At 40.1% G+C, this 27619-nt stretch overlaps 2 protein-coding genes and 1 long non-coding RNA gene across 8 annotated transcripts in view; 1 reads left to right on the top strand and 2 right to left on the bottom strand.

The window, feature by feature from the left end:
- Positions 1-2874, top strand: part of NFKB1 (nuclear factor kappa B subunit 1) — a 60344-nt gene extending 57470 nt beyond the window's left edge. The window contains exons 23-24 of the mRNA XM_082483013.1: positions 129-306; positions 1976-2874. Of these exons, the coding sequence (XP_082339139.1) occupies positions 129-306; positions 1976-2163 (366 nt within the window). The 3' untranslated portion in view covers positions 2164-2874. The remainder of the gene's footprint in view (positions 1-128; positions 307-1975) is intronic.
- LOC309671723 lies at positions 9-9273 on the bottom strand. 6 transcript variants are annotated; one of them, XR_014269181.1, is made up of 7 exons: positions 7464-9273; positions 6964-7295; positions 4563-4687; positions 1436-1568; positions 673-985; positions 428-484; positions 9-286 (listed from the first exon to the last, which is right to left on the bottom strand). It is a non-coding gene; the product is annotated as an uncharacterized lncRNA (long non-coding RNA). The 6 variants fall into 6 exon arrangements; XR_014269180.1 differs by having other exon boundaries at positions 428-985; XR_014269185.1 differs by lacking the exon at positions 9-286 and having other exon boundaries at positions 326-985; positions 7464-7633; positions 7777-9273.
- Positions 9274-10492: 1219 nt separating this feature from the next.
- The window catches only part of MANBA (mannosidase beta), a gene marked incomplete at its 5' end in the record, with an annotated part of 51516 nt that continues 34389 nt past the window's right edge, over positions 10493-27619 (bottom strand). Inside the window, 6 exons of the mRNA XM_082483054.1 lie at positions 10493-10959; positions 13224-13481; positions 15632-15774; positions 23539-23683; positions 25334-25498; positions 26796-27014. Of these exons, the coding sequence (XP_082339180.1) occupies positions 10735-10959; positions 13224-13481; positions 15632-15774; positions 23539-23683; positions 25334-25498; positions 26796-27014 (1155 nt within the window). The 3' untranslated portion in view covers positions 10493-10734. The remainder of the gene's footprint in view (positions 10960-13223; positions 13482-15631; positions 15775-23538; positions 23684-25333; positions 25499-26795; positions 27015-27619) is intronic.

Raw genomic sequence — 27619 nt, 5'->3', positions numbered from 1 at the left:
TGGCTGTAACAAGTTATAAAGAACACTCAGACACATAAGGAACATTGTCCTCCTGCACAGTGGACAGTGCAGCCCTTCAGTTTTAGCCAGCCTGGATGATAGTGAGCATCTGTTGTCTTCTCTCTTAGGTTTCTGGTGGTACAGTTCGAGAGTTGATTGCTGCTTTGAGACAGATGGATCACACAGAAGCCGTTGAAATAATTCAGAAAGCACTATCTGTCTCACAAAGCCCATCTCACCTGGAGGACAATACAGCAAAAGTTCTTCCGTCATCATCACCACCCACCTTTGCAAATGGAGAGACAGGTAAAATTGAAAAAGCATCTTAAATGCAGCTCTTGATGTTTTGCTGTCAATTCTCCCTGCCCCTGCCTTGGACTGCTGATAGATTGCATAGTTTCTTACACATGATGCCTGAGCTGCTTACCTGTTTCAGAAATATTTTACTGCAGCACAGCTTTCTTATCACAGACATTTGCTATGCCTAGAAGAGAGGGGGGGAAATAGACCATTTGAAGCAGTAGGCCTGCATTACAGTATTGATTATATTGCCTCGCTTTTCTAAAACAAGTCATCTGCCATTTACTCATGGTAACTCCTTAGATGTACTGGGGATAAGTTTCAAAAGATAAACCAGGCCGTGGTCTCCCAGGCCTGTACAAGTGCCATCACCTTTTGAGGTTTCTTTTTTCCTCCCTCATATCTGGGTAAACGAGAACATTTTGGGTTTATAAACTTCTCACTAAGACTTTGCTATTGCATTTCTCCTTCCGCTGCATGTAGTACTCCAAAAGGGCCCAGTGTTTTGTAGGCAGAGAAATCAGGGATGGTTTAGGTTACAAGGAACCTCCAGCAGTCATGCTGTTCAGCTGCCTCCTCAGAACAAGGCTAATACAAGGTTACATGAGGTTGTCCATGTCACGTCCAGTTGAGTTTTGAGCATCTTCAGTGTCAGAGGTCCTACAGTGGTTCTGGGCAGGAGGCTCTATAACAGAAAAACAGAGGTTGTGAGGAGGCAGTAAGTCATCAGGGATGTTTAGTCACTGCCTGGCCGTGTCAAGTAACAAAATCCTTTGTTTTTTCCTGATGCCCTGTTCAAACACCAGTAGTGCTGTCAGCACCCTAACATGGAAACTTACACCCTATGTGAAAATACTGTAGATTTTTCTGGAAAGAAAAAAGAAGCCACGGTAACTCCATCCTGGTCTAACATTGCCAGTTTACTCTCTATACAAAACTCTTTGTTCAGTCATGGAACGAGCCTTCACATCTATCCGGAAAAGTGCTTGTACACATAATGCCTCTTTAGATTAATCTTAAATGGTAAGAGGGGTTCTGCTGCTTTGCAACATGAATGGACTGCATCACGTCATTTATTTTAAGAAGGTTGTTTAGAAAAATAATAGTGAACTCTAATATGCTGACCACATCATACCTTCAGCTCAGATACTTGCAGTCAGGCACTCCTTTTGTGGATCTTGCACAGGTGACAGCTGCTGCTGACTTCTTTGTATTTCAGGCTCACTTACTAGGTGAAAATTGTTCAAGTATTTGTCTCAAAAATAAGTCTGTAAGAGAAATAACATGAGAAAGTTTTAGGAGCCTCATCCTGGAGCTGTATTACTTGCACATAGTCTGGGAATCTGAGAGCCAGAGAACCCTTTGCCCTGCTACTACCACACTTGGGCAGAGTCCTGACTAGTGCAGTGACAGCACTAGTGTCAGCAGAGCACCAGGCTTCTCATCCCATCCAAGCTCCAACTGCAGTGGATCTCTGCCAGTAGTGCATTAGATCATGTGCTTTGGTCAACTGAAAACATTCTGCACAGCTTTTTGTATTATAATATCTAAAGTTAGAGTTATTTTCCCATAGAAGAGCCTTAACCTCTGGGTTTGCATTCCTTAGGCTTTTCTGAAGGCATTATTACTGAAGCACCACAAACAATAAGATATTTCCCTTTTCTCTCTCCCTCAGGTGAGCTTTATAATAGCAAATTTCAAGACAACGAAAGCATGTGTGACAGTGGTGTGGAGACTTCCTTCCGCAAACTGAGCTTTACTTATTCAGACTGTCTGAACAGCAAGTCATCAGTAACACTTAGCAAAATGACCCTGGGCTACGGACCTGAAAGTTCAGTGCAAAGCAGTTATATAGCCAACTAGTACCATTCAATTAGCAATATGCAGTTACAGGAACAAATGTGACATTTAAAATGACATTGGTGTCATCCTAGTCAGAGGGAAGTGAATTCACGACCAAAAGCGCGCTGGAGGAACCACACACAAACCTGAAGACAAACAGCGACTTCAGCAGGCGACTCCTTAGCCATCGCTTCCTTCCTCAAGTACATTTAAAGTTATTCATTTACAAGCCATACACAATAACCAGGGCTCTACTGCTGCATTAATACACAGGACTGGGCACTGTGAATGACTAACGGAGCTTTTCTGGTTTGCAAGGATTTTCTTTTATAGATGAAAGTCACTCCTTGTTAATGCATAATACCAACTCACTTAATAAAAAGAGGCAAGGCACACAGAGCAATCAAACAATACAGTTCCTAGCTGCTCTCTTCATGATTTTTGCAGCACAGTTGCATGAAAATGCTCATAAAATAGCTGGGAAAGAAAAATCATTACTTTAATCACAATGACAATTCAGAGAGAAAAGAGAATCCTAAAAAAAAAACCCAGAATCTTGTATATTTCAAATAATGTATTTAAACTTAACTTTGGTGCCTCTTATTCAAAAAAAATTTCAAGTTTGGCATTTTCCTATTTGTAAATAGTTTTTTTATATCTGTTCCTTTTTAAAAAAAAATGCTTTTAAAATGCCTATTTTTATTTTACTTTACTTTTATAATAAAAACCCAAAATGAAGTCTCTTGTCTACAGTCGTCATAGTTTTTACATATTTTTCAAGTAGAGTTATTGGAGATTTAGGTATTGATACAAGATTATGCTGATTTTCAAGTACCAAAATACAGAAAGGGTTGCAAGCCACCTGTCTTAAAGCTTAAGTGTCTCTTCATGGTGTGAGACCAGGAGCACCAGCTACTGCTGAGCAGCTCTATTTTGCAACTAAAGACTCTGATCCATGGTCTCTTTTAGTTCTTAATTACGGTGGCAGATAATCATTTGTGCTGAAACCAACTATTTAAGCATCTCAGCAAAACTCTGAGGTGACAGATCTTCCTCAGGCTGTCTAGAAACTCTTCTAATAATTGTGTTCCTGAGCAGTGTTTCTTCTTTTTGCGCGTTAATTCTGAGATAGTGAGTGCAACTGTTACAGATGCTGGTGCTACTAAAAATACAGATCTCTGATTTCATGATGAAAGAGCAATGAGCAGCATCTTGCCATTGTGGCTCACTTGTAGCTGGTTTTCTTGGCACAAAGATGGAAAGTGACAGTGTTGTTCTTGGCTCTGCTCTGTCTCCAGTAACCTGGGTGTCACTCCTGAGAAAATTAATCAAGGTAAACCTTGAGAATTTTTATGTTTAACAGCAGTATTTGCTGTAACGAATTAAACAATGAGTAATGAGAAAAAAATGGCGAAATAACTGTATATCCAGCTGAATTACTGAGTATGTTAATTACTTCCAGACCAGCAAAATGCATCATAGTAAAAATGCCATTCTTTCTTTCTGCTATTGTATGTATAACCTACATATGCATTATCAAAGGTATATGGATTTTTTTGTTCAATTACTGTACTTGTCCAGTGTTCTCTTTGCATTCCAGCTGTAACAGAAACAGGCAAAGGTTCTTATATTCTGGGGGTGGAGGAGCTTTTTGAGCCTTAGCAGAGCTGCTGTCCAAGTCAAACGCTCCTTCTGCTGCCACAGAAATTCCAGCACAGCTCAGGGGGCTGGCAGAGACTTCTATTGAGGCTTCTACAATCCTGCAGGTCACCAGGGCATCCTGGCTGTTGATTCACACCTTTTAGCCTTATTTCTGACCAACTCTGCTTTTAAACCACTAGAAGACACCTGGGTCTGTATTTCCTTAAGCACTTCATGACCAAATGCTGCATAATATGTATTCATCAGGTTAGTGATCATGCAACAAAGAGCAGGACATCTCCCCTAGACCCTGTGCGTTCAAGTGCTTTAAATGGCAGTCTGGCAGCTTCTTTCCTTGCAGCATCTCAGTTTGTCTATTTAACAGAAAAGGTTTTGGTTCCCTTTCTGGGTTTGGTTTGTTTTTTTTTTTTGTTTTTTTAACCCCTCTTTGTTTAGAAATAGAAAAATACTCATGTAAAAGTATTCTCACTAATTCAAACAGCAACACTAAATTTTTAGTTGGGTCACATAATAGAACAACTTTTCCCATCTGCATTAACCCTTAGCATCTTAAGTATGTGTTGCAGGCATGCCACGGTTTGTCAGAACTAGGCTAGAGCAGAAGATGCTACAGAAACTAGCATGACATCTAGTAGGAGACACTTGTGTCTTGCATAGTCCTCATTTGCAGAGCAAACCTACTGGAGAACCTAGTGTTTACCTCAAGCAGCTCCATTAAAAGAAGATGCTGAAACACAGCTTTACTCTTCCTGCTTTACCTTTTTTCTTATTAGTAGGCGGTCATCCTGTACAGGACGTGCTGATTCTTGTAGTGATGGCACCCAGGAGAAGGTCAAGCTCCATGCTAGGTATGAGGATGATGTCAGCACACAGAGGAACCTGCCTTAGCAAGAGAAAGTGTAAACAATACAGATAAGTCTTAACAGAAACATTTAAAGCAGAAGTATTCTTCCTAACAGATGACTGTCAAGATGTATTTATGTGCCTCACCATCATATCTGCTCCCCTCAGACACAGATTTATCCTTACATCTCCTTGCCCAGAAAGGAAGTGCCATTCCTATTTCACAAATGTGATAGAACAAACTAAAAAAAATAGTCCTGCAGGAACCCAGGAATTCACTGCCTGAGAGCTCCTGTCTACACCTGGCTTATAGAGAGAAACAAACCTCTCTCACTTAACTGCTGAAAAGAGGGTAGTAATGGTGTAACTGAGTCTTACGTTTTCATCCAGTGCAGTAAGTTAGCATGTCGAACGCCCTACACCTTGTAGCACAGGATATTGTCCCCATTCTCTTCTGTATTACCTCTGAGGAAACAAAACTGAGAAGGGTATTGTTACTAAGTTCTCAAAAATCAGAATTAAGTTGGGTTTGTGGTTTTTTGTGGGTGTTTTGTTTTTGGTTTTTTTTTTAAGATATGTGCATGAACAGCAAGAATGCAGTTTCTGGAATTAATTTTTTTTTTCCATTAGAAGTTTTCCTAAAACTTCCCCAGCAAGATGTCAGGCTCTTACTCAGAGCAGGGCATCTCTACACTGTGGTTGGACAAACAGAAGTACTGACTAGGCCCGTGCCACAGTGGGCTCTTCTAATGCACTGCATAGTACTGCAGGAAGCCTGGTGTGTATTTCCATTAGCAATTAGAGCATTGAGGCTGGAGATATGGTCAAAAACCATCAACCAACAACCTCAAACTGATCCTCAAGCTGATTTCATGGGTTTGTCCTTCTAAGTGCTAGTCACACTTCCTGTTGCTTTGACAGTGACTGCACAGATTTATCTGGAAACACTTGCAACAGTCATAATAAAAGCTAGAAACTTGTGGAATGCAGCAAAAATTCTTAACGAGATCAAGCTTTCCACTCTTTCTGTCATAGGAAGCCACCTGAGGGCTGGCTCACACCATTGCTCCGTCACAGTTGCTGGGGAAGTGAGCTGAAGCTTAAATCACATGCTAGTTGGTAAGACAGAATCACAGGACCAGCATGCCAGAATATTAGCTTATTTACAACAGGCAAGGGAGGACTCCTACAACACAAGAAGCGAGAAGCAGCAATGCTGGCAAAAGCCTGGCAATCACAATGTTTGCAAAGAGGTATCAGAGGCCAGCATTTAAGGTTTTGATTTTTCACCACCATGAAAAAGGATTGAAACTTTCAGCTCCTGCAGCTGACAACAGCATGCTTTCCCACCAGGCCACCAGTTCGACAGACCACGCTTATTCTTATTTAGAGCTCCTGTTCTGGATTACCCAGCTCCCCACTGGGCCGTAGAGCCTGCTCAATCCACAGGCCAGTAGTTCTAATATGCAAGGGTAATGTCCCTTCTCCCATAGCCATTCCCCTCACCAGTCAACCAGGTCCCCAGCCAGCCACAAAATAAAGCAGCTATGCAAAGAAAGTGATGCTGAACCACTTAGCATTCACAGAGCACATCAAGAAATCTCAAGATCAACTTCCAAAAGCAGACCCCCCAGAACAGGTCCTGGGAAAGCAACCAGACTTGCCACCTTCCTCCTGACTAGTCCTCAGGGTGTTGTTTCCCTTCACACTGTAGCGGCCTAGACAAAGATACCTCTGTTTTGGCTACGATGCATACTAATAATCAAAACTGACATTTTTAAGTCTTTACTGACTGACTCTACTTCCTACAGTAAGATGGCCTTTCCTCAACAGTAGCAGGGACAATACCAAGTAATTTTAAGGTTCTGTATTTTTCATGTAAGTTTTGTTTTTCCACCCTAATTAAACTAAAATGGGGCTTTCATTTCGCTATCTTGTAACATCTGACTGGAAAGCAGAGTTATATAAACCCAATTGACTGGAACATGTCCTTAAATATTCAAGTCACAGGTTCCTGGATGACTCAACTTTACCCCTCAGAGGGTAAGAAAGAAAACTGATTCCAACAACGTAAAGGCTGGCTTGTAAGCTACAAAACCAAACTGTCCTTTACTGAGAATAAGAAAGTCACTGGCCTGTTCCTCGGCACCTGGTGCTGCTACAGGTAACTGAAGTGGTCTCTGCTACACATCTCCTAAAAGCAGAAGGGGATTAATAGAACTAAAAATATTGAAGACAGACATGCCTCTAAGGCAGAAGGTATGCAAGCAGCAGGTAACAGCAAAGACTGACAAAGCTTCATAGCTATGAACTTACTTAGAGAGGAACTTTAGATATATTCACGATTCTTTTCTGGAACAAAGGCAGAAGAACTTTGAAAAGCTTCCAAGAAAGCGCTCCAGTAAACGGGAGCAAAACAAGTCTCCCTTGTGTGGCAGAAAGTACCAACAAAGTGGTGCCCTCTAAAGCTCAAAATGGCCTCTCCAGGTCCTGAATGGGTTCAGAGTCAAGTCTCTGCCAGAGACCAGTTTTAGGACAACGAATTAGCCAATGCCATACAGCTTTCTTCCAAAACCTGCTCTCAAGTTCTATTCTGGAAGGGCATTTCTCATGGCTCCTGATGAGGGGAACTCTGCTGCTTTGGCCACCTGCAGAAAACAGCCCAGAGGGAGCCCAGAAGCAAACAAAGGCCATCAGCACAAGCAAACCCCACAAACCCTTGAACAAAACACTGCAAGAATACTGATGAGGTCATTCCCCTCTACTGTTGCCACCATTAATTTAATGACACTGAGGACAAGCACTATGACACTTACCTCTTCCTAATGCTCCTGCTGCTGCCCCCCAGCCCATCACATACAGCTGGCAATACAGGTGCTGCCGAGTAGCTGCAACAGCACTCACATGGCTGCGGACGGATGTGTCAACAGGAGTGATGGATACCCTGGAGATCTCTTCATTGTTGCATTCCTATCTTTGCCCTGATCTGAGACAAAGGCCGAACAATGTAACTAAGTATAGCACAGTATGAAAGCACAAAAGTACCAAGGGGAAACGGTTAACCAAGGTACCTGTTACAGCCACTGCTGCACAGGGAAGAGAAGAATAATAGCATCTATAAATACATACCTACTACAACATCAGGAAACCAAAAGAACATATTAAGGATATTAAGGACAATAATGAAAGTGAACCTCCCCCATTAAATTCTGCTTTAAGCATTTGGCTTAAGCAATTGCTAAACTTTTGCAACAGCACCTAGTACTGAATTAAAGCTTTCCAGTGAGAAAGAATGGACCCACACTTTAGGGAGCTTCTGGCCTTCAAAAATTAAATCATTAAGAAAATTTCTGAACCTTTTTATGGCAGTCTGGAAACTGCAAAAAGCAACAGAAAAGAAAAAAATACAACCAACCAAACAGAAACAAACAAAAAAAAAACCCACCACACAAACCAAAGCAAAATAACACAAAAAAATTATAAAAGAATGCTTTTCTGCATAACAGCACTGATAGGCATTAGTTGCATAGCCACTTCATCAATTATTGATCACATACCACATCATTTCTTTCACGATTTTGCCTAAAATTTGTGATGGGCTAAAAAGGTCACAGTTACCCACATTCATGGTTTATGGCTTCTAGCAATCTAAAAGCTCTTTTCTATATCTCTGAAGCTTCACTCATATCTGAGATGTGCTAACAACACATATCATTGACGTTCAGATAGTCTTCTTGATTGTCTTTGAAACAAGTAATTCTGTCAAATTACTAAGTGACATTTTGAAATTCTATCTAGATGTTGCTGGTAAAGACATTTCTATATCAATGTAAGAGAAAGACATCAGCCAACCTGCCCTTTTCCTAATACACTGCAGCAATATTTATTAATCGTATTTATTCCAAATTTCCTCACCTTTTTTCATCCTTACCTCATATTGGCTCTATTGCTGCTTTGATTCCACTTTGATTCCAGGACACTGAAAAAACTGAAAGATTTTTCTTGTATTGTTGGCCCAGGATGCCTCACAGATAACTTTTAAATTCATTTATCAATGTCTGCATTTTCTAACTGTTAAGTTTTATTCATTACTATCATTTTCCCTATTTATTTTATATAACCTATAAACATTGGCACGTACTCATACATATTTTGATTGCTTTTTCTTTCAACTAGGACACGTTTTGAATCAGAAAAGCCCTGCTATGCAACTGCAGTTAGTTGTTTTGATGACCTAATAAAGCATTTGTAAGCAACTTCCATTTATTATTTCCCTTTCATCTTGAAGTATTTCCTCTTGCTCAGGAATATGTCAGTTTTGGTCAACACCCAATACAAAAAGCACCAGGGATTGCCAAGCACCAGCCAATATGCTCACCTCTTTGGCCATTGAAACTGTGATCACTGCAAGAAAACAAAGCCCAGTTCCCAGTACTCTGCCTGACCAACGGAACACACAGCCGCCCTCCCTACACATGCTCCAGACCCCCAACACCATCAGCAAACATCACCCACGTGGTGCTTTTACAATGAAGATGGACATCACTAGTAAAGCTTGTTCAAACTTCTTCTGCTATAAAGTGCTGATACTGCTGGGTGCTTTGCAAGAAAATTAGTACTTGTTTGGACTGTGAGAGGATCCTTGCAGAACCTCAGCAAGATCCCAGCTGGATTTCAAACCCCATCTAACAGACAAGTCCAATGTTTAGCAACCTGCCCACGGCACAGCCTGGTAGCCTGGATTTCCTGACAGCCAAACCCTCAGGCTTTCAGCTCCACAGGCTGCAGCAGCCCCCCATGCCGAAGCAACCTTATTTTCTTCGTATCAAATGCCAAGGTGAGATGACATTTCTATGGGAAACCTTAACATCTTAAAAACAACTTACCCAGAAACAAAATAGAAGGTGAAGTCTGTACAAAGTGATGGTGCTAAGGAGTTCAATGTGCCACCAGATGTAATCATGAGTCAACAGTGTCTTCTATGGGGAACTCACATACAAAGAAGCAAAATTAAGATGTTGAGGTTTCCTTTGTCAGAAAGAGAGGAGGATCAGTGTGGAGCACAGGGCCACTCAGGAGGCAACAGAACAGCTGCAGAGCAACATCTGAGTGAGAACAGCAGCTCCTGCACTATGTATCTACTAGATAAAAAGCATTCACTTGTAATTCTGTGGTCCTCTCACATGACCATTTCTTCTCTGTACTGCCTCCTTTCTCTTTGTACCTTTCATCAACTCTTCTCCCCATTTCTTTTCCCACAGCCGGGCATATCTCATACTATGCCACATTATGCAGAATCCCACACAGCAGCAAAGGTTTGTGACCGCACCTGCAGCTCTCTGGGAACAGTCAAAGCTAGACGCAGAGCACTCAAGGTTATTTCTCATGTTGCATGAAAAGAGAGAAGAAAACGAGTTTTGTACTCAATTCCCCTTTCAGAAGGGGGAAAAGATCTGCCTGACATCTGACTAGACAGCCCAGGCTTCACATCTATTTGGAAGCCTGCCTTGCAGGAGGCAGGCAGGATATCTGACAGAGGGACAGCCACATATCTGAAAGGGTATTACCAGCACTCTCCCGATTTGGGTGTAGATAGATCAAGCAGCTCCAAGTGGGAGCATACCTGTGGACGTGGCTCCAGCTTCACTCCCTGCCTTCCTCCCTTGCCCCCAGCATATCTTGCTGTTATCCTAAGATACTGGAAAACATACAGATTTTTACAGCCATAGTCTGGAGGTCCATATTTGTGTTGCCTCTTAGTTAGGATGCATTTACAACTCCAATCTCATGTGAACTGGAGAACTCAGATTAGCTCTCTTGCACTGACTCAGCCCTCCCACTTTATACATGGGATATATTTTTCTCATTAGCTGAGAAAGCCTTACTCTCAATACACCACATACATTATCTGCAAGCTTTGCTGTTGATATCTTTACATTGAAATAGCAGTTAAAATTCACATGACAGGAATAGACAGTATGATCTCCAGGCAGCTCAAATTGTACATCACTTCAACTTAAGTCAAATTCTTCTGATTTTTTCCTCCTCCTGTTTTACTCCTTATATCTAGAAGGAAATGAAGTATCCTCAGACAACGTCCAGCAGAGAGGTCAAGGTTAGTGACTTTTCTAGTTCTTCAACACTGGTAGGTTCCCAAGGATAAAACACAACCACTTTCTTCTTTTCGGTCATGAGGAAGCCATTATCACTAAATCTGCCTTTTATACTCCCTACATCCAGAGAAACAAAAGGAGCAACTGCAGTGGTCTGAAGAGCAAATACATAAACGTCATCTCGTTGGGATACAGAGGCCTGGAAGAGAAATAAAAAAAAAAAAAAAAAAAAACAAACAAACATATATATGTTAAAGAAGAACCCAGTTACACCCAAACTGGGAAAGACTTGCATGCCAGTAAAACAGACTGAACAACCACATTTGACCAAAATTACTGTTTTCTTCTGGAAATTTCCTCTGGAACAAAAGTCGAACCAACAGGACTTACATGTAAGAATCACGCAAAAACTGCAAATGTTATTACAGCCTTCCTACAGAATACTATAGATTGTGGGAAAACACCATGAAGTGTTGTCACTCTACCATGTCCTTATGAAAATAACCAAGTAAATGGTAATCTAAACTTGTACGTAGTGCTGGTATCCTATGCTTACTGGTGAAAGGACAAATCTCTTTCACTGCAACACACTTAACCTATAAATTCACAACTACTAAAGTAGCTGGCCTTTCCAATTACATCGGTTAATAGATATACAGAGAAGCAAGAGATAGTAAAAATCAGAGCAACACAGGAGGTCACCTCATCTTAATGGAACACAGCAGTGAAGTCCTTACACTACATTTAGAAGGCAGCTATGTTGTGAAATATCAGGACAAAGTATAATGCTTTATATTAAATTCTATCAGTAGTTAATCTTAAAAGCACAACCAGGATACATTTTCATGCCGTACTCCCCGTTCATCATCATGAAATATTATGCTACATCATTTGCAAATACCAATTAACTATGTATAAAAAGCAGACAAATTACATTAAGTGCAGAAATCATGTCCCTCATGAGAAAAACAACACTATTCATTTTTAAGAAAAAGCACACATCCTTTACATTTTGTCTTTTCTGAAGAACACTAAAGTCTTCCTGTTTTTTTTAAAAGCAATGCTATGAAGAGTAGCGCCTGGATTAGCAATGTATTTGAAAGTCTAGTTAGTTTATTAGTAACTATGTATAGAAGCATCAGCTTATCACAAAAACAGAATAATTTTTTCAATCACAGCTGCATACTTTCTTAAAATAGCCACTTTGCATTTATCCTCACTAGCTATCCTTATTAGTTAGTACTGTGGAGATAACACAGCCGTGGGAATAAGGAGTGAAATTTCCCAATGATGCTCCAGTTGCAGAGCTTTTAATACTGATTATGTCATCTACAAAAAAACCCAGCATGACTCAGACTCCAGATTGTGCCACCAGCTGAAAAAAAAAAAAAAAAAAAAAAAAAAAAAAAGTATGTATATATATAAACAGGCTGATTTCTTTCCTTTGTATACTCAGGAAACCGGCCATGCTGCCATGAAAGAGATAAGAGAGGAAAATTTGGCCAATTTTCTTTTTGTAAAGCAATTATGCTGGTTCAGACTCAAAGAGATTAAAGACCTCTATTCCTCCCTTGTTTGGTTTAGCTCTAAAGAGCAAAGCTGCAGTTTGGAAGCCAAATGAGAAAACACACAGGTCCCTATCCTGCCCATCTGCTGATTAAGAATTTTGCAATAAGATTTACATGCTAAGAAGTGAGGCTCAACAAAATGTGTGCGTACACACTCACACAGGGCATGTTTGCTCTCTCTATATAGAGCATGCTTGCTAGGAGCAGAAATCTAGGGAAAAGCAGCAAATGGACTAAATGACAGTGTTACACATCACTGAGGCTTTCTGTGCCTGTTCAGAAGACTGCCACACTTGCCAGATATTAAGAAATAATCACTATTATGCAAATCAGAACCCTTAGCTGCAGGGCAGGGATTTGCAGAAAGAGGAAAGGAGCATGCAATATTGGATGTTAGCAATGGTACACTGATCTGAAAGTTTGAGCACTTCAAGAGGAAATACTGCTGACAATAATGCACTCCACACTCAACTGAACTACCATCACCCTGTACTGACATACAGCACTGTCTGCAAGCCAAAACACTTGCCCTGATGCTATTTGCTATCTAGGGACAAAAAGAATGAAAGGAGCAATGCTGCTGCAGTCAGGTGAAAGACAGTCAAAAGACACTTCATTATTTAAAACAAAACAAAACAAAACTCAAACAAAAACAAACAAACAAAAAAAACCAAAACCAAAACAAAAACCAAACCACAAAACCAAACCACCAGTCTTACTTAGATATGCATATAGTGACACATACAAAAAATTCTGATTTTGAACTCAATGTGGAAGCTAGAATTGCAACAGCTAAGTAGAAAGAACATTCAGTGGAATCAGACGCTGCATAGCAGGCAAACAACAGTAAGATTAGCAAAACCAAATACAGTAATTTAACATGACCAATGCTTACACTAAGATGGGGCTGTTCTAATCCTACAGCATCCTTTAGTGATGAAAGGAAGTGATGGTTTGTAGGACTCTGGAGCCCACCTTCTCCCACAAGACAGAAAGTAATAACGCAGCTTTTCCTGGTACAATTTTTGCATCTTTCCAGAAAGTCATTTATGGACTCCTTGTAGATGGGGACAGCACTCTGTGCTTTAATTGTCACTCCGTCTTTGGCAAGGGTGCATACTGGCTCCAAAGAACTCCAGGTGTGCACAATGACCTATCAAGCACATTGAAGAGAGCACAAAGCTTAGAAGAAAAGTTACAGCTGTGAAAACAACCCAGCAACATGGTTTCAGCTGCTCATTGCAAGAGATGTTCTCCCAACAGTACCAGCTGATTTCCACTTAGCAAGAAACTCCACAAAGTTTTAAACAATCGGTATGGCATAATAATGCCATATTATATAAACCAATATAAACCTAACAAGAAGCCTGTTTCAAAAAGTCTGGATGTGTTACTGTTCTTGATCTGCAAGGCTTTTTGTTTTCTCCAGGCTCCTTGAGAGAAGGGGGTTGCCAATTCCTGTTAAGGGAGTGCTGGGAAATGGAATTAGTAAGTGACTAATTTGTTGATTCTTTTTCCTCCCTTCCCTGATTAAAAAAAAAAAAAAAAAAGTGTCAAACAAAGGATTTTCTTGAGATTGCTCAGTGTTATCTGATGTAACCCAACTGGGTAATCTAGAGCTTCCACACAATCACTGTTAAACAGAAACAAGCTGCATCATCTTTAAAGGGACTATGGAAGTTTATTAATACAGTAAAATACATTCCCAGAGATCACACATGCATTAGGAATGCAACCTGATGTTAAAAACAAAAACCAAAAAAAAACAACAAACCCAAGGCATAGTTTGGAAGATATGCACTTAATGAAAATTACAGCATTCTATCTCTTCATAAATTTTAGGTTATTTTTGACCTTAAAAGGGATTTGCAGTCAGAAACAGGTCTTAACTCCTTTCAAAAGTTTTACATTCCAAATTTTCTTGAAGTGTAAAATACAGTATTCATCAGAACTACCCTACTGCCAATGCTTCTCTGAAGTTATCAGAAAAATCTGAATTTAAGTCTGTTACAATAACTCAGATCAGAAATAAACAATTTCATTAAGTGCAGTCCTACTCTAAGTACTGACTATCCAGAAACTGCAATCATTTTCTATACTATGTATTACTATGTATAAGTAACCTTACATATCTGAAAATTCATGGCAGCCCACCAGACAGAGCAGTGAACTAGGAATCGGCATCCTCATACTACTAGTTCTGAAATTACTATTGAGTCATTCCAGGTCTCTAGGTCTACTTTTCCACCCTTTCCAGCCTTTTCACACGGGACGCCCTTTATGTCAGGAATTGTATCTCATAGTGTAAAACAGCCCCTGAATTCATTTGGGATCTGGTTGCCATGTGATTAGCAGAAATAAAACGTAACCAATTGCAAAACTAGACTGTGTTTTAGAGGACAACTCAGCAGCCCAAATACTGCCTATGAAATCCCATCAGTTTCTATAGAATTATCAGAAAGCAGTTAAGGCATCAATTGTAAAATGGTGACACTGCACAGGTGACCTTGCAATTAAAGTACACCTAGATGTTCTGTTGATGTTTCAGAAAATAATCTAGTTCTTTTTCCTGAAGAGGTGTAGTTTAAGTACTGGTAAGCAATCACAGAATGGTCAGGGTTGGAAGGGACCTCTGGAAATCATCTAGTCCAACCCCCCTGCCAGAGCAGGGTCACCTACAGCAGGTTGCACAGGACGGCATCCAGGCAGGTTTTGAATGTCTCCGGAGTCAGAGACTCCACCACCTCTCCGGGCAGCCTGTTCCAGTGCTCTGCCACCCTCAAAGGAAACAAGTCCCTCCTCATGTTAAGATGGAACTTCCTATGTTCAAGTTTTTGCCTCTTACCTCTTGTCCTATCACTGGGCACCACTGAAAAAAGACTGTTCCCATCCCCCTGGCACCCTCCCTTTAAGTATTTGTAAGCATTAATGGTACAATCCTTCCCCCACACACACTTAGTCAGTTAATCTAGTTCTGAAACCCAGGGAACAGCTTTATTAAGTAGTAAGATACCATTTTTCACACTTTGTTCTATTTAACCACCAATCCCTTTAAGATTTCAACAGAATAGTTAATTTCAGGCCTATACCTACAGGCTATAAGCAAGGCAATTAATTCCTTGTTCTGTGAAGCAGTACACACTACAATAAAGGATAGTGTTGCCCCCAAAAAGATTAAAGAATCGCATTTCATTGTATTTGAGCATGGACGTACTGAAGCTTGTCCATACAAAAATGTGCTCATTTCAGCTTCTGACATTTTTGCGGGAGGGATACAAGAGTGGAAAGAGAGGTGTCACTTACCCTCAAAGTCAGCTTGTGGTCCACATGAAGATCTGAGACACCATAAATGTACAACACACCTTTGTCTTCATAGGCCACAGGCAGCAGTGGTGCAAAGAAGTTCTGGGCAAAATAATGGAGCAGTTTCCACTTACCACCATACTCTGAGAAGGGTTAAAACAAAGAAAGATTCCAATTGAATCTAAGATTGCCTAGCACACAATCCCTTCCTCCGTGCTCTCTGGTCCTGCTATAGCAACACAATACCCCCCTCCATCCTTTTTCACCTTTATCAGGTGCAGAGAATGACTGAAGTTACTCTTGTTTTCTTCCAGACAAGGCTCTGCTCTGGAAGTTATTTGATGCTCTTTCAAGCTTTTCTTTGAGCTTCACCAAAAGGTCCCATTTTGTAAGCATTGGTCCTATCGTTGCTATGCTGTTTTTCAGTCAAAGAAATCTTTAAACACAAGCGACGTTAACAAAATTGACACAGCATACCACACATTAAACAAGCAGCTGGAGCATCTAAGTTGTTGAGAATCCAAACATGCTGGCACTGGTGGCACTATAAAGAGACAACAGAGTCTGACTTTCGGTGCTTATCCAAAGTGCTCTTTTCCTCTTTTTCAGTCCTCCTCTTTCAGTTCTTCCTTAGAGGAACACCAATAGCAATGAAGACCAAAAAAACCCATGTTCTCAAACCAAAGACAACTCTAAGTTAGACAAAATGAATTTGCCATGACCTCGAGACAACACTTAAATTATGGAAGTTAGTATACATGATGTAGACATATGTCAATCAGCTCACTTTGCCTCTTTAATGGAAAGCTGTACCTCATTACTTTTAATACTTTGAAAGTCTGCCATTAACAAACTAGAAAAGCCATCAAACATTGCATCACAGAACCATAGAATAGTTTGGGTTAGAAGGGACCTTTAAAGGTCATCTAGTCCACCCCCGTGCAATGAGCAGGGACATCTTCAACTAGATCAGGTTCCTCAGAGCCCTGACCAACCTAGCCTTGAATGTTTCCAGGGACAGGGCATCTGCCACCCCTCTGGGCAACCTGTCCCAGTGTTTCACCACCCTCGGTGTAAAAAATCTAAATCTACCCTCTTTCAGTTTAAAGTCATTACCCCTTGTCCTATCGCAACAGGCCTTGCTGAAGTTTGTCCCCACCTTTCTTAAAAGCCCCCTTTACGTACTGGAAGGCTGCAATAAGGTCTCCCTGGAGCCTTTTCTTCTCCAGGCTGAACAACCCCAACTCTCTCAGCCTCTCCTCATAGGAGAGGTGCTCCAGCCCTCGGATCATCCTCATGGCCCTCCTCTGGACCACTCCAACAGGCCCACATCTTTCCTGTGCTGAGTGCTCCAGAGCTGGATGCAGTACTCCAGGTGGGGTCTCACCAAAGCGGAGTAGCGGGACAGAATCACCTCCCTTGACCTGCTGGCCACACTTCTTTTGATGCAGCCCACGATAAGGTTGGCTTTTTGGGCTGCAGGCACACGTTGCTGACTCATGTCCAGCTTTTCATCCACCAGTACCCCCAAGTCCTCCTCAGCAGGACTGCTCTCAATCCCTTCATCCCCCAGCCTGTATTGACACCAGGGGTTGCCCCAACCCAGATGCAGGACCCTGCACTTGGCCTTGTTGAACCTTATGAGGTTCATGTGGGCCCACTTCTCAAGCTTGTCCAGGTCCCTCTGGATGGCATCCCTTCCCTCAGGCATGTCAAACGCTCCACACATCCCACTGTCCATGTCTCCAACAGAGATGTTAAACAGTACCGGTCCTAATATGGACCCCTGAGGGACACCATAGAATCACAGAATTGTCTAGGTTGGAAGGGACCTTTAAGAACATCAAGTCCAACCATCAACCTAACACTGCCAAAACCGCCACTAAACCATGTCCCTAAGCACCACATCTACCTGTCTTTTAAATACCTTCAGGGATGGCAACTCAACCACCACCCTGGGCAGCCTGTTCCAATGCTTAACAACCCTTTCTGTGAAAAACTTTTTCCTAATATCCAATCTAAACCTCCCCTGATGCAACTTGAGGCCATTTCCTCTTGTTCTATCGCTTGTTACTTGGGAAAAGAGACACATCCATACACCCATCCAAGCTATGAACAGCCAGTCACTTGTCACTGATCTCGATCTGGACATTGAGCTGTTGATCGCTAACTACACTCTGGATACAACCACCCAACCAATTCGTCATCCATCCACCAAACAGTCCACCCATCAAATCCATATCTCTCCAATTTAGAGAAGGATGTGGAGGAGGACCATGTCATAGGCCTTACAGAGGCCCAGACAGACGACATCTGTAGCTCTTCTCTTGTCCACTGATATAAATCACTCCATCATAGAAGGCCACTAGACTTGTCAGGCAGGACTTGCCCTTGGTGAAGTCGTGCTGGCTGTCTTGAATCACTTCCTGTCCTCTATTTGCCTTAGCATAGCTTCTAGGAGGATCTGTTCTATGATCTTCCCAGGCACAGAGGGAAACATTGTACCCTTTTTAAAAATGGATGCAATGTTTCCATCTTTCCAGTCACTGGGATCTTCACCTGACTGCCGTGACTTTTCAAATATCATGGAGAGTGGCTCGGAAACCACATCAGCCAACTCCCTCAGGACTCTGGGATGCAGCTCGTCAGGTCCCATAGACTTCTGCATGTTCAGGTTCCTCAGGTGGTCATGAACCTGATCTTCTCTTACAGTGGGAAGGACTTTGCTCCCCCAATCACTGTATTGCGGTCCATCCACTCAAGAAGAGTGGGAAGAGATGTTGGCCAGTGAAGACTGAGGCAAAAAAAAAAAAAAAAAAAAAAAAAAAAAAAAAAGAGTACCTCACTCTTCTCCTCCAAAAAAGTCTGTCCTCCAAAAAACACAATTTTGCCAGATGCAACACTGCCAGACAACCATTTTAAAAGAAAAGCTGTTTCATTTCTCTATTAGTTTTCCATCTAGCACCCACCACCAGCATTTTAACTCTGTCTTTGCTCAACCATCATCGGAGTCATTGAAACTGCACTAAAAAGAAGTAGCAAGTCAGCTGTATCATAAGGAAAGAAGTTAGATACTGCTTTCATTCTTGTTTCCAGCTCTTTGTTTTATACAACAGGTTTAAAGTCAATGGACGATTTCCAGTAGTATCTTTTTGTTGTAACTAATTACCCCTCTGTGTTTAGGTGCTTGTACAAAGCTCTTAGCTCTTTCACACATCTCATAATTAAGGACTTCATCCAGAGTGACGTAGTCTTTAAAGGGTGTGTTTGTGGCTTTCATAGGCAGACCTGAACATGCTCTGCCTGCACTCTACATAGACATGAATGAACTTTGTGGAGAGCAAAGAGCATTAGCTCCAGCTTAGCACCTTGCACATCACCTTTTTTTCAGCAATCTTGAAGAACAGACAAGAAAAGCTCACATCTGCCTGAAAAACCCACAGAAGATTCAACTGTGCTATGAGACCAGACTGTTGCCAACAAAACAGCACTGACATTCAAGTTAATGGCACTAAAGCAAACTGAAGAGATGAAGTCTGAACAAAACCTTTAGGAGATGCTGCTGAGTTTCTTCAAAACAGACAGACTTTTGATAAACCAATGAACATAGCATTTTGGTGCTCTTTAGTATATGAATGAAGCCACATTCTTGCATTCCAAGGGCTATTCCTGGCAGAAAACACTGGTGGTCTAAAGGACAATTCTGCTCAAAACAGGGAGTGCTAAGAAATTACTTTTCAGGGTCATGAAAGGGTTGAGAAGATATTTGGATTGCAGATGAATTATCTGAAACAGAGGAAACTGTGGGGAAGTATCTGATCTAAAAAATAAAAGTAATGGGCCTTGTATGAGAAACGGGAGCCGCACCTAACCTCAGGCTTTGGGAGGGGCTGAACTTTCTGAGGCCCTCAGGACTGCCACAAGACTCTCAGGAATTTAATTTGTCACTCTGGGCCTCAGACTGACAAGTTACCTAGCATGGGCTGAGGTTTCAGTGCTTGCTGACTTCAATTTTTTCCTCAGCTTAATTTAAATGATGAAAATGTAGGCTTCAACTCTCTTAAATATGAAAATTAATAATGCAATTGAAGTAGAGCCATTTTTGTTACATAGTGTAATATAAATTCCTATTTCTCTTTGAATGGGTCCTACCCTCAAATTCTGCTGTGCCTTGATTTCCAACTGGCTTACATAACCCCATTGCAGTGATTACTGGAAGGAAAGTTTGCTACCTAGGCAGCAGATAGAGATCCTCAAGAAACCTGTACAGTGAAGAAAACAATTCAGACTAAACTTGGCGCTATACTGCTGCAGGGGAAAACAAACAAACAAAAAAAAAACAAAACCCAACAAACAAAAGAAAACAAACTACACGCTTAAAAGTTTGTACCATTTCAAAACTCATCCTAGGGCTCAACTACTACAGCTATTGTTTTGGGATGTTTGAAAACATCACTAGTCTGCTTACCTCTGATCAAAGGTAACTTTTCCAGCAACAGGATCTTGATAATACAATTGTCAAAGTAACTTCAGACAGCACAGAAAACTGAAGGTCAATGATTAAAAAAAAAAAGTTACATTCTTCAGCTTATCTGTTGTCTTGATTTCCTTATGACCAGAGTCACATTTCTTGATTTAAAAATAAGCAAGCTTAATACAAAATACTCCCCCTGCCCCAAAAATGGATGAAAGAAATCTGGAGATCAGGTAGCTATCATGAGAAATCCCTGGGCTTAAGCTTTCCTGTTACAGACATGCAAGCCCAAAGGCAACAGTCAAAAGTTGTTTAAAACAGCCCTGGGGTGGTTTTCTCCACACACACCCCTCCCCTCCCTTTATGAGAATTCTTAAAAAAATCTAAAAATTGGATTTATTAATTCTTAAAGCAATCCCCAAATTTTTTGCCCAATAATAACATGGGGTCTGCAGTATCAAACTTCAGAAGAGGAAACTAAAATTAGGTTTGTAATGAGACCCCCAGTACCCTTTTTTCCGACTCTTCCCTGAAGCCTTCTACACTGATAGCGGGAGCGAGAACAAACAGTTCTCGGTGGAACAAATTTTAAATTAATCACTTCACACCATTAAATGCAACCTGAGAAACATGCTGCTAGTCTTTCTTCACCTCAGCCTCATGAATTTCGATCTATTATACTCTTTAATAGCCTGTGGTTTCAGCTCACTAGGGGCTCTAAATATTGAACCTGCAATAAAAGCCAGTTACCTGTTCAAGGGAATCTCATGACAACTGAGTTGGGTACCTCAAGGTGACACTTGTGTTGGAATGAGGTAAATTGCCGTGTGTATCACAGCACTCTTCACCAAAATACACTGCATAGATGCTAAAGTATTTAGCATGGCACAACCGGCTCCACAACTAGGCTCTAACAAGCAAAACCCAGTTGTGGTAAAAGCTGTTTAGTTCTGAACTGAAGGCAGACATACTACAACAGGAGTGCTGTGCTGTATTTTCATTCAATTCCAAGCAAACATCTTAAAGGTAAGTTAAAAGGAGAAACATTTGCTACCTTCTTCCCTCCACACTTCATGAGGAAATACTTCCACATTGTACAGGAAATTATGTAAGCGCCTCCATGGCTGGCTGAAATAACAGATTTAAATAAGAAGCACTCATTGGTGATACTACTGTGCCATCTAACAAGATGCAGAAACATGGTTTTGAAGTGCAAATAAAACTAATTTCTCTGAAGTTTTGCATAATTCCAGCCATTAGCATTTCAAAAATCCCTCTACCACACTGCCTAATTAAATGAATATTAAACCTTTCCTCATTCCACTGAGGGAACAGAACAAAACAAAGGGACAGCTGTATCTCTGCTGAGCTTCTTTTCTGTAAACTAACTTCAATAACATATGAATAATTCAAGTATCTGATATATCTTCTACAATGACGTCAGCTCTGTACTTAAAAAAGACATTTATGGTCTCCACGATCACTTCATCTATCAATACACCTGTCTTTACAAAGAGACATAGTTCCAAGCATATTTTTTCTTTTGAGGCATTTAAAGCATAAGAGCATCAGCCATTGCTAGAATCATGAAAATGAACATTGGTATATTCCATTTTCTAATACAAGTCTAGAAAGTCCAGAAAGATTAGCATTATAGTTAGACTGCTGCGTTAACATTTAAATAAAATAGCCTATTTCTTCTACTGGTTTGTTTTCTTTTGTTGGTTGCAGTTACTTTGCTTGGATGAATAAAGGGGGGGGAGAAGAACCAAAAGAACGGGGGAGAGGGACAAACATGTCCCAGAGAGAGAGAGGGAGAGGACTGGAGAGGCTTTTTTTTTTTTAAAGCAAGGCCAAATGGCATTTTGTTGTAAGGACAGATCAAGAACTTCACACTAACTCTTAGCTTTTTCTAGTTCACTCATATTTCTTCACACATTAAATTCTTAAAGAAAGATTTTTCAAAACAGAATATGTGAGAAATCACTAAAATTGAAAGAAAATCTACCCAATTCCTATACAGCTGCCATAGAACAGCTTCTCCATTTCAAAATGACTTCTAGACAAAATGTTCAGCACATGAAACACAGCCACTTCATACCACACATTTCTCCCCTAATTTCTTACTGCCTAAGTCACTTATCTCTTTATGCCTGATTACTCTCTTTTTGCGCTCTGAAAGGAAAAAAAAAAATATATATATATACTATAAGGAGATACCATGCGCATAAACAGCATATTAGCAGAATATTTAGTCATAGTGATTCACCTCACCTGACACCAAATCTCAGGTAGTCATCTTCTCCTATAAAGAGCTTCAGAGAAGCTATGCTGTGTGACAAATGTCATATGAAGTTCTATGAACATCAAATTCAGCATGGAGAAGATAATTCATCCCATTTATCAGACAGCTAAGGATACAACGAATCACACTCTGAAGATAACCATCTCTCCCCCTACAGAAGAAATCTAGATGCCTAGCCTATACAGACTAAATCCCATCCTGCTCAGAACACAATCACAGTTCTGTAGGTTTTTTTGACAGTGCACTACTGCCTACTGAAGGGCGATGTTTTTATCATTTTACCATGGGGGGCAGGGGGAACAAAATCAACCAAATTTGTTGGCATTACAGAAAGTATAATTATACACAGGTGCTCCTTCTTACCCTCCTATCCCACTAGCACCCTCTCTGTCCATTCTTACCCAGGTTGGCTAGGTACACACATGCATCTGTACAGTTGAGCCAATAAATATAATCAGGGATTTCTAAGACAGGAACAGAATTTCTTAAAAGTTTCCAATTTTAAAAGAATTGATCTTTCTAATTTTAGAAGAATTAAATCTGCAAAAAATGCAAAATTTCTCTGGAAAAACCTGGATAATGTATCATACACAGTTTCCAGCTCTACATAAGAAAAGTATGGGTAATTGAATGTTTACTTCACAAGGGGATTGTGCCCTAGATCTTAACCATCACTGCTTCCTAATAGGCAGCTTTGCCTGGCTTAAATGATATTTTTGCCTTGGTAGAAATGAGAATACTGCTTAAATGAAAAAAAAAAAAAAGAAAAAGAAAAAACATATATTTAAGAAATTAGGTGTTACATACAACTTTAACTTCTCTAAACTAAACTTTGCTAAAACAAGGGTAAGAGTTGGTGGCTGCTAAATCGGAACTTAAACCACAAAACTTCCATAGGAAAATAATTGCTTTATTCTTTACCTTCTTCCACTTCCACATACTATTAGGTGATCCTGAAATCACTTTTTTGGAAAGCATTTCTAAAGGATGGACAGAATCATGTTCAAAGTTTGCAAAGTTGCGCAAGAGAGAGAGCAGAGCCTTGCTTCTTATTCTGATACTTCCAGATGAGGAAAACAAGACAAGACTGATAGTTGCTGCTTTTCACCAGACTTTCACAAAACTTACCCAAGGAAGCCCACGAAGGTGCCTGCCAAATGTCATTAAGTTGCCAGTACAAAGCTCCCATTGTGTGTCCTTCTCCCTTGATTATTTCACTTTGACTAAAACGATAGAATTCCGTCTCTGTCTTTATACACTGAGCCTGCATCACCTTGATCAACAAACACAAAAAAATGGTTTTGGTGTATTTTATTTTATATTTTACTTTACTTTCAAAGCATGTGTGTATATATTAACATACAACACAGACTTCACAGCAATGGCACATAACTTTAAACTTGAGTCTTCAGGAGTAAGTATACATCTGCAGTGCAGTAGGCCTGTGCTTGAATGAGATCTATTCCTAGCAGCTCCCAACAGCTTTACAAGCAGTATCTTTAGAGAAACTCTGGAGGGGCTACTTCCTGCCTTCCATCCAGTGAAGCTCACTGGGAAACAGGGTCTTTGAAAGGCAAATGGAAGACAAGAGAAAGAAAAATCAATTTAAAATAAATATATTTTTAAAGTAATGTAAATAAAAAAAACAAGACTTGCAAAATGACATTGTGCTGCACTACCTCCAGTACTGTGATGTCCACATCCCTATACTCTGAACATATAAGACACATTTCCAGTATACAGTCAAAATCATGCACTGAAAGAGAAGCCTTTTTTCACCTGCCCTCCCAGTTCTCTCCTTCCCCACCCTGTCTTTAAAAAACACTTTTCAGATTTTTTCATTCGCCAAGTTCTCAATAGAAGCCAAACAGCCTGTTATTTTCTTCATGAAGTATACTACTGGGCTAGGGAGATATTAAAAGAAAGTCTCAAAATAAAGAAAAAAGGTTTTTTTAGGAAAGCTCAAAAGGTAAAGAGAACACTTCTAATTAACCATTCTTTATCCTTTTTGCTATCCTTATTTTGCTATTCTTAAATTGTTTAACCTGTTAATAAGGTCCTGACAGACTTAACCCTGCAGAAACTCTCATGGCTTTTTGATTCAGGTTTTTTTGCACAAGTTTTAGCCCTGTTTTTAATTTCACAGCATCATCTATACTTGTTCTCTTGTCATCAGTGCCTAAAGTTCTCCAGCTGTTTTGTTTTTATACAAAACTTGCTGACTGCAGCTCTCATTGCATTCCTATCAAGAGTGTTTCTGAAATTCTTGGAACGCAACAAAAAGTAACAGCACTTTAAACTTGCCTAATAGCATTAAAAAGTCGCTTAACATCATTTAAAAGTCACATAGAAATCACAAAGAAAGAAACGAGCACAAGGTAAGCTACTACAGATGAAGAGCAAAATATAACCTACCGATTTAAAAAAAAAATCCAAAATGGAATATCTAAAATATCAATATCTGAATCCATAAAAAAATAAAAGCTACTAATAATCTCATTCATAGAGAACTGCATTCTCTAGAAACAATCTTGTTTCAAAAGCGCTGGTATTCCTTGTGGCAAAAAACAAAGCAGTAAGCCTACAGGGTCCACATGAAGAGCAAAACATACCCAGCCTGGAACAGGGAGTAACAGCGTAGCACCGGAAATAATCATGTACCAAGGCAGGCCAGCACATCCCTGCATCCCCAGCTAGCGCCATCAGTGGACCCAGCCGGGGACAGGGACCAAGGTGGCACACACAGTCAGACTTTCTCCCAATTGAACCAGTTTCTGGAAAATACCCTGAAAAGTATTCCAGACCTTCTATGATGAAAATTGGAGTCCCTCTCCAATAAACTAGAGACAAGCTAGTTCCAAATTAAACAGGACTCTTCAATGCAAGTACTAACAGCTATGTATATTGAAGACATCGGTGTTACCTGAGTGAGGTAAATCATATCTTCAAACTTCTTTATGGGATCTGTGCTCTGGGGAAGCTTGAAATGATGCCCAATTTGTTGGAGCATCTGATCATTGCCATTTTCATGGTGTTGTCGATGGAGAGAAAAATTGCTGGTATAGGACCAGTCCTCAGTGGAGGAAACCTTTTAAAAAACACAAAGGTAAGAGATCAGAATGAAAAGGCAAAATGTACATTTAATGAGTAACAGGATATTCAGGAAAGGATATCCATTGTAGCCTGCTGACATCATCCAAAACCTTTAAATTTGGTAGTATATTTCTATGGTGCCTCATGCAGTTGTGCAAGGATTTTGAATCAATAACATCCTTTGCCTACACTCCTTGTACAAATAAATGAAACCAGACATTGCTGTTGAACGCAGAAGAGCAACTTTTGACTCAATGGCATTTAACTCATTTGTCCTAAGGTTCAGTTTGGCCAAGGGACCTCAGAGGTTTTCTTGTATTCATAGTAAATCAGAAACACACCAGGTTAAGACAGAAGAATGTACTCTAGTCAAACACATTTAGGCATAAGTCACAGAAGTTAGTAGGGCTATAAATTCTAATAATGTGTACATTTTCAAAACCTGCCTCTGAAAACAAATTATCATGAAACAGGTTGTTTTCAGCGAAGGACAAAAATGCAGCATAGCTCATGCAATTATTACTGTCAAGCTTTCATTGTAATTACAATCTCTATAAAATATTTTTATTTAAATTTGTTCCTTTTTAGGCTGGATTGAATTAATATGAATGAATGTACTAATTATGTCTCAGTTAATATACTTTGCCCAACAAATTGAAAGGAACATTCTGAACTCCTTTTAGTTGCATGCATGGGTATCAACATGATACCCATCTCTCTCTGAACAAATAGACGAACAGCATGATATGTCTCTGCTCCAACTGGATAAATAAGATAAAATATACAATATCTAAATTTAAAGGAGACAAATCCAAATCCTCTTAAATGCAATACAGAGAAAAAAATTATTTAAGTAAAAGAAATTGGTAAAAATTATAAAAATAATACATTTTAGAATTCAGCACAATTCAGCATTTGTCACGTTTCTTCTGTTTCTAAATGAACACATATGTGTAGACACAGCAAAAAGAAACAGATGTTAGGCAATCATTACTAAGCTATATAGTAAATAGAATTTAATATTAAAATTAATAGTCTCATAATAGTCTCTCATCTGAACTTGGTTCCTCTTACAACGTCAAGGTAAATATATTGAACATTGAGGAGGTAAACAGTCCAGTTTCATCCCCTCCCTCTACACCAGCATACACCCCTATCCCACCTGTGCCATACCACACCTAACAATGTATTATCCCAACTACAGTTCAGATGCTGTAGTTTGTTGGAAGAGACTCATTGGCCTCACTGAATGAGAGCAGAGAGGACAGTAACATGTGGAAGCCCAGCCTCACCTTTTTGATTGTACTGAAGGAAGGCCAGGATTGAAATCCATATTCTGAAGCAAAACGCGTTTTAGGATACACTGTCCAGTTCCAGCAGTCATTGACATAGTCATAAAAGTGAGTGTCACCATAATGGGTATCATAAGGATTCTGGGAGACCCAGCCTTCTTTAACTGACTCCAAGCCATTGCTGGGACTGGATGCAATAAAAGGACGACTTTTATCTTCCTGGGATTTAAAAAAAAAAACAAACACAAAAACAAACAAAAACACAATCTCCTCACAAAGTGTTTGGCTTTCATCATCTGAATACATAGACCACATTTTGAAAAGGGGGATGTGGGGAGAACATGCCTTTTCCGAATTTCTGAGTCACCACCTATGAAACATTCCCCTTTGTGTCCTGACATTCATCATTTTTACTTGCTTAATTAGCTTCTTATTTATGTTCTTGGAGGACAGCTGGGCACGATATTTCTTGCTCTGCTGTTCTAAGGGATTCTCTCCTCACATCAAGAGATTTTCTATCTTTATATGCTTCTAAATTCTTAATGAAAGCTATTTAAAGTGTGCCTCGTGAAAAATAATCTCAAGGAACATTAATATTTGAGTACTGTGACTTCTTTATGGCAAACCATTACCTTAGCAGTGTTTTTGCAGGAACAAGGCCACGATTTTCCCCTTCTTATTAAGTAGTCACCTAAATTCAGTCCTAACAAATCCATGGTATTCTGTTACTAATGTTTGCATAGTAGCACTGCAGGTTATTGTCATTTTGACTGGCTCTGCATGTTAAGATACATGAGGCTGTAAGAACAGTTACATTTCAAACT

Source organism: Vanellus vanellus (assembly GCF_965231255.1).
Source record: "Vanellus vanellus genome assembly, chromosome: 4".
Lineage (NCBI taxonomy): Eukaryota > Metazoa > Chordata > Aves > Charadriiformes > Charadriidae > Vanellus > Vanellus vanellus.
Note: the sequence above shows the minus strand (reverse complement) of the source record. Positions and strands in the feature narration are given on the sequence as shown.